This window comes from Penicillium chermesinum (genome assembly GCF_028974085.1).
Source record: "Penicillium chermesinum strain IBT 19713 chromosome Unknown utg000004l:1.0-3345178.0:1.0-3348027.0, whole genome shotgun sequence".
NCBI lineage: Eukaryota > Fungi > Ascomycota > Eurotiomycetes > Eurotiales > Aspergillaceae > Penicillium > Penicillium chermesinum.
The window spans coordinates 849,584-861,803 of record NW_026695314.1 but is presented as its reverse complement, the minus strand read 5'-3'; the positions used below and the strand labels follow the sequence as shown (position 1 = coordinate 861,803).

Sequence of the window (12,220 nt, the reverse complement as noted above, 5' to 3'; positions counted from 1 at the left end):
TTGCGCCACTCAATAGAGATCTCGGGTGAACTGAAGCATTTGAGGAAAAGAAAGTCGAATATGCCTTAGTAACACTAATATCAGCACATAGTGATCGGACATCGATCCCGAAGCCGGGTCGCGGATGTCCTAGCAAGACAGTGCTATATACTTCGGTACTCTCTTCCAGCACTTCGCACAAAAAGAGTTAAGACGGATTGGTGCGACCCTCGAAATTTGCAAAGTTGATATGGCCAATTTATCAGAACCCCAAGGTCCTGCGTCACACAAGTCTACTCAGGTGAGAGGTACTGAGAGAAGTGAACGGCGTAGATGAGGTGGGCCGGTATAGCTCGAGGTTATGAGGGTTCGGATGCACTTGGCACCTTCAGCCGTTAGTCTGATCCGCCTGGCTCGGAGGTCAGTCCATTTTTAGTTGGGATTTGCGTCAATTCTTGGAATTGGATGAGGTTCATGGCCTGCACGAAATCAGCAGTGCTATAGTCGCGCTGCGGTGGGCCCGCTGTGCCAGGAGGAGCGAAGCTTTGAAGTCTTGGCCTCTTGGGCCTTGGCGCGGGGACATGCTTGAATCGCTCGGCAAAATAAGCCTTATTTGCGCTCGAAGCCCAAGCAAAGCGGGGACCGGGTTCCTTGCATGCTGCCAATCCAAAGACGCCATGGCAGGCTTGGCCGAATCCTCTCAAGTGCGTCAGTCCATCAAGGTTTTGTCGAAGGTCGCGCAGAAAGCATTGCGTAATTGCCTAGTAGGCCGGGCGTCCTTGGCAGAGTCATCGATACGGCTACGTTTCCTGCATGGCACGATCTAGGGTACCAGAGTGAAAGAGGGCATTCTGGAACGATATCCATGAAGCCTCCCAAGCATGGGGAGATGGGATAAACGGAAACTGGAAATACTCATTATACCATTCCAGCAACGGAGCTTTGTTTGGGGGCTGCGGGTGAAGCTCGAAACACTTGAAACACTTGAAACACTCCGCCCAAGTCCAGCGCAACATGGCTCCGGACACCGAATAATATCCGCGAAAGATATTTCCAAGTCGGACCCCCCGGATCAGCCAGGCTGCCTCTCGTTCCACTGCCTTTTTCTGCTGACGTTCATAGTTTCTCTTCGAAGAATTGCTGCTGATGCTGCTTGCTTGGAGGCCGCTCCATCAAGAGGTCGAGAATTTCTCCAGAATCTTTCGCGTAGATCATTTGCCGGAAAGAAATAAGCATTGAGACGAGAGAGAACAATTACAGTTTAAGCAGACACAGCACCCGTAGACCCGTGGACGAAACGGGTTCGCTGAGTAATGGAGGACGTGGCCTCTCTCCAGGGCGGGGGCCAAAAGTGGGAAGCGTCGGAACAAAGCGCGACTTGCGAACCATATGTGTCGGATGGAGCTCGATCACAATAAGTCGTTTAAGGGCCGCGTTACGAGCTACTCTGCAGGAGATTGTCTACGCAGCACAAGGAGCGATTGGACCCCGAACGTGAAGTGAAGGTGGAAAGTGAAAGATGGAAGTATATGCCGTGCCATAGGAAGGGGTGAACTAGTATGCACCTATGCGACCGCGCATGACCGCTGATCTACCGAGCATGGACTACGTGTTTCGCTGACAATGATGCACTTCTCCCAGTACAACGGACCAGCGGCAGGATGGAGCTCCCCCATATTCCATGTAGTAAAAGTCTGAACGTCAAGACCGTCCACTCTACACGTAGAGCCTCGTCGTCCAGTCGAAGGTTCCAAACATTGCACGATCGACAGGAACATCGGGCCATACCAGAGAGGAGATGCCAAGCCCAGGTATGAGCAAAGCCCAAGGCAGGAGTCTGGAAGCGGAATAGCGCCGTGGGGCCTCAACGAGGCTCTAGCCCGATCGTGCGAGTCGCCAAGACGGACGCTTGCGCGTCTCCGCCACCAGCGCTGGCTGGTGCTGCCCCATTAAGCCCTGTGCGAAATTGGAGAGGCTTTCGAACGCGTAGACTCAGGGTTTGGGAGACAGTCCAGACACGGGACGATCGAGATCTTCGCCCAAGCCACACATGCCCTCATATTGACGTTATCCATAGTCTGCAGTTCCCCCTGTCATGATCGTGCGATTGGCATGTCATTAGACCGAAAGAGCAGGTAAGCGGGGAGCGCATCGAATCGAGTGGAGTGTCGGTTACAGGGCAAAGATGCTTCTTCAATTGAATGAGTGCGTAAGTCGTTGTACAAGTCGCTCTAAACCCCGTGCGTCCGCCAAGTCGAGGAGAGAGTACGTGTGCAAGGGAATAAATTACGGGAAAAAAAGGGTCTTTTTTTGGTCTTGGCTTTTTCCAGTTTTGCACACGCGGCGCAGGTGCGGAACCCGTGATTGGGGCGAGAGGCTGACGACGCTCGTAATACAGCGGTCACGCCAATACATCCACTCCCAAACCCTTTTTACTATCCATACTCCCTCAATACCTCCTCCTACTCCTTCTCCAGCACCTACACTCGACCGGTTCCGACCACCTCGTTTCAACCCTGGAGCAATCCACACTTCACCCGCCCGCCGGTGACTTCTCCCTAACCCGAACTTCACCATGGCGGATGGCCGACACTCACACCGGGCGCGATCGCAACCGGCCGCCAATACCTACGATGCCTCCACCTTGAGCCGGGAGTTCGAGCAGCTGATGCGCAACAAACGATTCAATCAACTCCAGGAGGATTCTCGATTACGAGCCCGATCACAGTCACCCGCCCCCGTCGGCTCACCTATCCCGCCACCCTCGCGAGCACCACCACCACCTCCCGCCGTGGGCGCTTCGCCGCGGCCTTCACAACCCGAGCCTACTCCCACTCCAGCCCTCCGCGGTCTTCCCTTGATGCCAACCCCCCCTCAGGACCCGGCCTCTATGAAATTCTTCAACCTACTGAAGGGGCTGTCTGTCACTCCTACCAAATACGAAAACCCCGGTCTACTGGACGAGGCCCTCATGACCATTCCTCTCGATCGGATCTACTCTGAGGCCGAAGAGGAGAGCCTCATCATGCAGGGGCAAGCAGCCAGCATGGGCAAGAAGCCAGAATGGGGCTACCAGGATTGTGTGATCCGGGCATTGCTAAGGTTCGTCCCTTCCCCCCCTCTCCCAGGCTCTAGACCCCCATAGACCCGCCAATTTGGACTTACATAGCTAACCACCCCTTGTTTTGCAGGTGGTTCAAGGGCTCTTTCTTCCAATTCGTTCTTAACCCTCCATGCTCCCGCTGCCACATGCCAACCATCGGGCAAGGCTTAACCCCTCCACTCCCAGATGAATCCGCCCGAGGTGCGACTCGAGTCGAGCTTTACCGATGCTCCGAGCCTACCTGTGGCGCCGACGAGCGATTTCCTCGTTACTCGGATGTGTGGCAGTTGTTGCAGACTCGTCGTGGCCGTGTTGGTGAATGGGCCAACTGTTTTAGTATGTTGTGTCGCGCGGTCGGGGCCCGAGTCCGTTGGGTGTGGAACGCAGAGGACCACGTCTGGACCGAGGTCTACTCCGAGCACCAGCGACGCTGGGTGCATGTGGACGCTTGTGAAGGTGCCTGGGACCAGCCTCGCCTCTATACTGAAGGCTGGGGCCGGAAACTTTCATATTGTATCGCATTCTCTATCGACGGTGCGACTGACGTCACCCGTCGCTATGTTCGCAACTTCAGCAAGAACGGCAAACCTCGTACAAAGGCTTCCGAGGAAGTTTTGTTGTGGTCAATCCAGGAGATTCGCCGCATGCGACGTGAAGGCAAGGACGACCAGCGTCGCCTAGCCAAGGAAGACGAGCGAGAGGAACGGGAGCTACGATACTTCACGGCCTCTGCTCTCGCAGCAGAAATTAACAAGCTACTTCCTCGTAGCCTCACGGCAGATGAGCAGAAACACGCCGATGCTCTTCGGGAGGCTCAGGCTAGTATGGCTAATGAGCAACCTCATCAACCTGATGGGCGGTAAAGCCTGGGACCCGTCGTTTGCGATCAATGCCTACATGAGGGGTTACGAGACCCCTATGCAATGGCCCTTGACTGCTTCCCAGCGATCCAACAATAGCCGATCGGTGGCTACCACCGAGAGAAAAAAAATATAAAAACGCAAAAGGTTGATTGATGCCTAACCCCTCAAAAATCAAAAACGCCTATATCTGCGAGGGCACTTCTCGATACCCGGACGAAGGTCGCTACGGTCGCGCCAAATCACCAACTGCGCCATGAGCTTGCTAAGCCATGTTATAGTTAGGATGTCACCTCCCTGGTCAGATACCGGGACATGACCGCGACCGAATCCAGCTGGGATCCTGAGATGTGTACGCTCCATCTGATCCGACATTGGAGTTGGCCTCCTGCACAGGGTCCACTCGGGTCACGCTATCGATGTTGCTCACCGGTTCTACCCTTCTTGACCGACGAATTCCAACGCAATCATTTGCAGTTCCTCTGTCTCATCCTTCCAGACCGGTCGCTCTGGAAGGGAAAGCAGCTCCGCATTAGCCGGTATGACAACCTATTCTGAGGACTTTGCTTCCCTGGATTAAAAATCCAATCTTCTTTCTTTTTGCATCATGGGTTTTGGCGAGCATGGTCTGCGTGGCGCCAGGTAACGATTTCATTTTATACCATCGGATATCACGTTTTGCCCTTAGTGGCATTGTACGAGACACGGTCGCAACCATTTCCATTTTTGTTCACATCACAGAAAACGCTCTAGCAGCTGTCTTTTCCCCCCTGGGAATCTTTCTACCCTGTCTTATCTTCTCTCTACTACCTACGACCTTTACTAAAATACTATATCATTTAATATTTTCGCCAACTACGTCTTATCTACCCACGTCTTATTCCCAATAAGCTCCATTAAGAACCTTCGAATCCTCATTTCCTGACAGTCTCAGCAAAAAATACCAAAATTACCTGTTTGATTAGGATGTGCGATCCTCCCCCGCGATGGGAGACTAGTGCTGCCCCCCTGCCGGTGGAGCCGGCCACAGCCAGTGGAGTGTTACGGCCGTCCACAAAAACCAGATTGCAGAGGCACTCCCCCGAGTGAGTTGGAAATAGGGGCGCGACACAAAGACCCAGCCCCGTCAGTTCGACCCTGAAACAAACTAGTTCGCAAACTAGTCTCGTCTCCTCCCTCATATTCCCGGTTATCGCACCGGCCGAACGATCTATACAAGCACGGGCCTTCCCTACAAGGCAGATATTATTTTTAGAGTCCATGGCGCCGGGTGGGTCCAGGGTCTGGGTGGAAACAGGTTAGGGCTGCAAGAGGGATCATTGTGGGGGGGATACGCTATGTTTACGTGGATTTGGTTGATATGCTGGACTTCACCTATTGGGCCATACAATTGTAGCCTGTAAAACACGCCTGAGGCTGGGGGGTGGCTTTGAAGCTTGCATTTGTGGAACTCTTATGGTTACAAGGTAAACCCATTGGCTACACGTGGGCTGTAAATCTGGCCCCTTCGAAAAGGACGCAACGTGATGTCAAGAACCATGTTCAGAATTTCCCCCCCCCCCTGGGTTTTTTTTTTATTTTTCATTTCTTGCTTCCCTCCCCCCTAGCATAGCATTACAACGTGGGCTCGACTAGAACCGATTGCGTGCTTCCGAGAATCTAAACCTCGGTAGAAAAACCCTATCCATGACATAGCCATCCCTAGATAGCAAAGCTGTGTGGATTTTTTCTTCATGCAATACTACATACTTGCACCTTAAGTGACAAGAGCGCCCGAAAATCATGTCTTAGCTGCAAACCCCCGGTATCTAGGATGGAAGAAATTCCCCGCCATGCGCAGTTCCTCGTACATATCGACCGTATCTACTTGTAAACCTACAAAGTTGCGCATCATATCCCCACAGCGCACCCTCGACACGACACAACACGACACGATAACCCGCTCCACTCCCCCCTCTTGCCACAGAACCCTCATCAGACCCTCTCCCCCCTCCCTTTCACTGCAGTGAGATGCAACAGTCGATCCCCCTCCGCCGAAGGTCCTCGCCTATCCACCCCACCTCCGCCTCGTAGTACGGCATACCCTGCAACCGCAGATCCCATGCCGCAAGACCCCTTCCTTCCGTGGGACGCGATAGGCGCGCCGCATCCGCATCGACTGGGAGCCGCGCATAGGAGGACCAGCACGAGCGCAGGGGAGGTCGTGCCCTCGTTCTCGGGGATGCAGGACCATCGAGAGAGGACGAGGAGCTCAGACTCCCGCAGTCCTCGTCCGAGCTGGCGGATCCCGAGCTCGAGCTCCCGCTCGAGGCATAGCGGGGGCCTTTGCCGTGGTCTGCGGGCTCGCTGTGCGGGGGCAGGGTCAGGGCGCGCAGCGGGTCCAGGAAGACGGGGAGTTTCTCAATGGGCTCGCTGAACCAGGTGCTGCCGAGGATGAAGGTGAAAGAGCGCAGGCCAGGTAGGTGCGAGAGGGAGGCGCAGGTTTCGAGCCACTGGGCGCGGCCGGCGGAGACGTAGATCGTGCGGACGGGGTCTTTGCTGGGGAGCCAGTGGCCGGGGAAGGACCAGCGAAGTTCGACGGAGCGGATGCTGGCCCAGTGGTCGGTGGGGATTGTGGGGCGGAGATAGGGGAGGGACCAAGGGTTGCTGAATTCGAAGGTGGTGAGGGTGTAGAGGAGGTGGATGGATTCGTTGTATCTGGATTTGGGAGGGAGGCGTGTTAGAAATAGAGGGAGTAAGTTGTTTGCGGGGTTTCCTTTTTCTTTCTTTTTTGCTTTCTTTCTCTCTCTCACTCTCTCTTCTTTTTTTTTTTGAGGGTTTGGTCTGAGGAGGGAATTGATATCGGGGGTTATTGAGAATGCCGTGACGTGCGCAACTTACATTTGTCGGCAGGTTAATGCTAGCCCTAGTAGCATGTCCCCGTTATTTGCATTGATCAGATCGCCTTCCTTCACAGGCTGAGGGATTCCACCACCATTGCAGATTTCGCAGAAGGGATTGCGTGCTCCCTGCTGAGTCTTGATTTTGGCCGATGACGGCATGGTTTCGCGGAGAGGGCACACAATGTGCCCCAATCGTTGATTACGCTGAATTATGTGTATACGTCGTCCTCCTAGAGCCATCTCCCAGATGATGAGCCGTAGCTCCGGCGAAAGACGCGACAACAGCCCGCATTGAGGTTGGGGCTGCGGGTCTGAACGGGTTCGGCGGCCGGAGCGAGGAAGAGGAGGAGGCTTATTACCTATGTCGCGTGCAGGGAGTACAGTGAGAAATCAGGACATTCAAAGACATTCAAAAGGCTCCAATGTTGAATTGGCTCATTGGAGCCCCCTTTATGGCCCGAAGAGCCATCTAGCTGAGCAAAGAACAGGTACTAACTCTGATATCGTTGCGCCAGTACATCCTCCCAAGAAAAGACACCGTGCTTGGTGCGGGCCATTGTGGAAAGGAACAATCAAGGCAGTAAAATGTGAGATCGCCGAAGTCTTTATGAAATCATGTATGAGAACGTCCGATCAAGCCAGGGGCTTGGCCGCCTGGAGAGGATTCCATCCGGGATGGGAAACAACCGGGGTAAAATGCAGTATATAGCTTGTTTTCTTAAGCCCCAAAAGTCGAACGACCTTAGGACCCCGGAAACCAATGTCTGTCCGACGTCGGATACTAGTCGGTGAGCACGATAAAGGATTTGGGAGATAAAGGAGTCTAGATAATAACCCGGTCCCACCGATCTCCTAATCTGTGGAGATACGTAAACAGCCCTCGGTTGATCGACAACTCCGTTCTTTTTCCGTTTCTGCTGGAGTCGCGACTGGCCTAGTGTATGTGTGCTTTATGACACCTCCAAATGTATGAAAAACGTCCGAGCAAGCCAACTTGAACCACAATCCAACCCTCGGACCGGACAATTCCTCCCCCCTCCCCCCCCAAAACCCTGCGTGCGGTAATGTCCTCCCCGGATCACTTCGCCCCCTCTCCCACTGCCCGCTCAGACTCGCACTAGGGAGCGCCGAGAGTATTCATCGGGCATTCGACCTTCAACCCCTGCCCCAGTAGCGCCATCCCCGCCGGCTGGAGCCGGTCAATAAAGGCAGGGGCCGGGAGCGTCCCCACATAAGCGTTGAAGTTGTAGATCCCGCAGACACAAAAGTCCACGATATCTTTCAGGCTGGACCCGGAGAAAACGGTCTGTGCCTCACGCGACACTGAAAATTGCTGCTTGCCAACCCCCATTGGCGCCGTCCACGCACTTATCCCGGCGGGGGCTTGGAAGGTCTTCGCTTGGTCGCCGGACTGGACCTGGACGGTGGCAGGGGACTTTAATAGGGCAGTGACGAAGACTGAGTCGGCCATCGTCTCCCAACCATTTGGCCGCCCAGTGAAGAAGTTCCCGCTGTCGTGGTGAGAGCTGCCTGTCATTGTGGTGTCGGTGGCGTCGCAGTCGAGGCTGCGCTTGGTTGGCCGGTACCAGTACACTAGTTTCTCGTCTTCGATGTAGTCTAGGACTGTTTCGGTTCCGGCTTTATAGGCTGCGATGAAGGGCTTGGACATTTCGAGCCAGCCGCCGTGGGGCCTGTGATGTCATTAGTCCATGTAGGTGACAGTATGGTTGTGGAAAGTTTGAGGGATTCAGGGCCGGAGCTATGGTTTTGGCTGCAGCTTACATGTCCATGACCCATTTCGATGACCCGTCGTCAGTATGAGGTGAGGAGAGTGGTCCGATATAATGGGACTCTCCATAATCATTCCAGGTTATAATCTCAACAAAGCGAGGCTTAAGAGCCAAGATCTCACGCCATCGATTATACCAGAGCAAGTCGGAGGGAAAGACCCAGTTTTTGCTATAGGAGACCTCTGGCCCAAAATGGGTTGAAAACCATGCAGACACGGCTACAGACGATTCGTTACCTCATCAGACACAAATGACAAAGGAATGAAAAAATGTTCCCACGTAGATCATGTTAACTCACGTGCAATATAAGGCTTCCCATTTAAAGCCTTTAGGTAAGCCATGTCTCCATCAGCGACAGTGATATTGTGGCCCTCACGCGGGGCCCTATTATTGCCATCACTCGGCCAAGCCATCCAGTTCAGCGCGCCTTGAATTGCGCTGAAATCACCCTGGCCCGGGTGGAAGTTCGGAGCAAAAAACAGATCCTGACCCGCAGCAGAAGTCATAGCCTCGACGTCTATGCCATCTCCTGCGAAGGAAGAGACAAACACCTTGCCATCGACGAGGAGCTGGGCGGGATGGCTGGCATATTGTTTGACTTTGGTGCCAACAGCCGCCGCTTGATCTTTGCTCCACCAGTTAAAGTCGAAAGAGAGAATATTTTCATGTCATTCCGAGCGGCGGAGTCATAGGCAAAGCCAAGCTGTGTATCAGTATAGGAGTCTGTCCCGATGTTCAGGGCAAAAGCGTCGATGCCGAAATCTTTGGCTCGTTGCATGTCGCCGTCGTATTCGTCGGATCCCTGGCGGTTGCTGCAGATGCCGATCTTGTCATTATCAGCGAGGATCCTTCGGGCAGGAGGCCTCTTGTGTTGTTATCACTAGATGAAACATACCATGAAATGGCAGAAAACAAGTCGATCACCAGCTCCTGATGGATCTTCGGAGAGGGAGGGGAATGAAGCCGTGGCTTGCACCCTGGCTTGTGGGCTTGCCATGGCCAGCAGTAATAAGAGCCCACTTAAAAGATATAGAAATAACTCCTGCAACATGTTTTAGAATTATGATCCACGAAAAGCCCGGTGATCGGGATAGGTGATATCGCGGGTACGCTTTACCTGAGATCGACACAAAAAGCGAGCAATTGGCTTAAGTATGCCTATAGAAGTTCTGTAAGACAGTAGCCCTTGAGCGTTTCAGAGTGGTCGAAGACAAAGGGAACAGTCCTAAATCTTGATTCAGCGCTGCCAGGCCCAACAAAACAATCGAGACGCGTGCTGGAAGTAGGGATGAAGTTTTCAATGCCACTCTTTAATGATCATCAACCTGTAAGTGTAGGGCCCACCAAGTGAGCAATTAGCTAGTGTAGTATCACCACGTCAGGTGGACACATCTAGGGTGTAGAGGAGCAGCCTCCTTAGCGCGCAGTTTCAAGGGAGACTTTCCGGTGCCCGTGGCGTCCCACTCCCGTTCTGATTCGCTCGCCTGGCCCAGGAACACATGCTGGCGACGTTCTTCAACATCACGATAAATCCTCAGTTGGACCCTGAAAAGCCACAGGGCGGATCTCTACTCTCATATTCTACTCCTTCTCTTGAGCTACAGTTCTACAAATCTCAAGGCTACAGGCAGATATCCATGAAGATGAACTTGCCATCAGCCGAACTAATTATCAGTCTGCTTGGTACATAATGCCTCGCTGAATGCTCCGGCTTTGCTCTACTAGGAGGAAACAGCTTTCGATATCAGCTGAAAACGGGGCCTTCTTGAGCTCTGTTTGAACTCCGTGGCGTTGGTAGCCAGGTATTCGGAAGCATGAACATATAACTGTATCGCAACTGCCTATGTCCAGCCAGAAGCTATTCAAAGGGGTCTGTGCTTTGGAGAATTATCCTGAGTTTGAAAATCTGAGCCTTGGTTCTGATATCTTATTTCTATTCTAAACTTGAGGTTTTATTGTTCCCTCGCCACCGTAAAGCTAATCTCTTGTTCGATGTAGCAATGAAAAGGCCCAGGTAGCAAAAGGTAATCTTATGGAACTTTACCGCATACCAAATAACTCCTTAGAGAACAGCATAAGCCGAAACATAGCTCACTGAGCTTTCAGAAACATCCTCCACGTCCTCACTGCGTTCATACCGAAGGAAGTGAAACTTGCCTTGATTCTCAGCCGGCTTATCGGCCGTCACAGCCTCCAGGGCGGCCATAATCACCCCAATGGGGTGACGGCCACAAACGGTGTTATGAGTGCTATCTATAGCGTCAAGGAAGGTCTTCGTTGAGCCTGTCGTGATAGCTGCCATGGTAGCAATATCAAATGCCGAGATACTTTCATGTATGGCGGGCTCGCCCGGAGCGATGCGATCTTGCCGACGTAACATTTGTCCTGCGGAGACACTCTGAATATCCTGAGCAACCACTTGGGGGTCCGCGCCCGGCCGAGGCAGTATGTCGCTTGAAAGCGGCAGAACAGGGCCTGGCGTCGGAGCCTGCGGGACGTAGTACGTGTAGCGGAAACGAAGACCCCAATGGCAGAAATCGGAGCTAATAACAAAGGCATTCTCAGGATCGGCTAGGTAGGGAGCTAGGAGAGTCCCGAATGCCTTTTCGGTGTCTGCCGATGTGCTGCCCACCATGATAGGAACGAGCGGTGGGTACTCGGCGGGAGAAGCCTTGGGGTATTCTAGCTGGAGGAGACGGTGGATGTATGGGAGATGCATCTCGATGCTGTGTTCCTCCTCATCCACCGACTTGGACATGGTAGTAAAGCTGAGCTTTGACCCATTTGATTTCGTAGCCTGGGTCGCTAGGAGCTTGGTGATTAGTTCAGTATCTAATGGGAGCGGCTCATCCGAAAGCGGGGTGTAGTAGGATGTCACTTTAGGCAGGGCCAGTGTTGACAGAGGGTGGTGATGAGATGGCCCGAGGATGAAGATTCGCTTTCTGGAAAGTCATCAGATGGCTTTATTCTTCACTAGTATTGGGGCGAAGTAAGCTTACGCCTTGGACAAGTCAAGTACTCTGTAGGCAAAGGCCGCACAGGGACCTGAGTAGGAAAACCCTGCATGGCTAATGATTATATCTTGATTAGATGATACAAGGTCCTTCCTGTGCGCTAGGAGGCAGCATACGGTGCGATAATGATTCGAGCCCCGGGAACTGGGAGGGAATCGATATGATCCATGGTCTCCGGCACCTGGCCGAGCCATTCATCCAGCTGGCCTGTCAAAGTCTTGGCACTATTTGAGTACCACGACCCCGCATGAAGTGCTGTTCTAGATGGCATGGTGGATACGCTGTTGGGACTGGTGATGGCGGGGAAGCGGAGGTGTGAAGAGAAGCGGGGGCTGGTTCATGCGGGCCGAGACATCACGCCCACGGTATACGCACCGCTTGCATGCGCACGAGCTGCTACTATAAGTCTTTCCATCTGAACAGTTAACTCCAAGATAGATAATCTTGATAGGGGTTGTCTACCGCTGATCCAAAAGCATGCTTGAGAGCACATGCTCAGGCTCGTTGCTCAACGGGAGTAATAATGAGTCACGCTCGTCTAGCTGTCCACCGGTATTTGAGCTGCCTCATACCTCTCAATTGACTTCTTTTT

General features: G+C 53.2%; 5 protein-coding genes across 5 annotated transcripts; 2 read left to right on the top strand and 3 right to left on the bottom strand.

Annotated features, from left to right (window-relative positions):
- Window positions 1-2,554: 2,554 nt before the first annotated feature.
- On the top strand, window positions 2,555-3,945 carry png1 (peptide-N4-(N-acetyl-beta-glucosaminyl)asparagine amidase; the record flags this gene model as incomplete). The annotated part of the gene is made up of 2 exons (XM_058474516.1): window positions 2,555-3,081; window positions 3,171-3,945. The coding sequence occupies 2 exons, from the start codon at window positions 2,555-2,557 to the stop codon at window positions 3,943-3,945; spliced, it is 1,302 nt and encodes a 433-aa protein (XP_058330256.1).
- Window positions 3,946-4,257: 312 nt separating this feature from the next.
- Window positions 4,258-4,500, top strand: N7468_005218 (uncharacterized protein; the record flags this gene model as incomplete). Its single annotated transcript, XM_058474515.1, has 1 exon — window positions 4,258-4,500. The coding sequence occupies one exon, from the start codon at window positions 4,258-4,260 to the stop codon at window positions 4,498-4,500; it is 243 nt and encodes an 80-aa protein (XP_058330255.1).
- A 1,439-nt stretch (window positions 4,501-5,939) lies between these two features.
- Window positions 5,940-7,381, bottom strand: N7468_005217 (uncharacterized protein; the record flags this gene model as incomplete). The annotated part of the gene is made up of 3 exons (XM_058474514.1): window positions 5,940-6,639; window positions 6,823-7,183; window positions 7,321-7,381. The coding sequence occupies 3 exons, from the start codon at window positions 7,379-7,381 to the stop codon at window positions 5,940-5,942; spliced, it is 1,122 nt and encodes a 373-aa protein (XP_058330254.1).
- Window positions 7,382-7,941: 560 nt separating this feature from the next.
- Window positions 7,942-9,611, bottom strand: N7468_005216 (glycoside hydrolase family 71 protein; the record flags this gene model as incomplete). Its single annotated transcript, XM_058474513.1, has 5 exons — window positions 7,942-8,515; window positions 8,607-8,832; window positions 8,913-9,212; window positions 9,251-9,440; window positions 9,510-9,611. 5 exons carry the CDS (start codon window positions 9,609-9,611, stop codon window positions 7,942-7,944), a joined length of 1,392 nt encoding a protein of 463 aa, XP_058330253.1.
- Window positions 9,612-10,676: 1,065 nt separating this feature from the next.
- On the bottom strand, window positions 10,677-11,899 carry N7468_005215 (protein MEMO1; the record flags this gene model as incomplete). Its single annotated transcript, XM_058474512.1, has 3 exons — window positions 10,677-11,556; window positions 11,614-11,682; window positions 11,745-11,899. 3 exons carry the CDS (start codon window positions 11,897-11,899, stop codon window positions 10,677-10,679), a joined length of 1,104 nt encoding a protein of 367 aa, XP_058330252.1.
- Window positions 11,900-12,220: the final 321 nt, after the last annotated feature.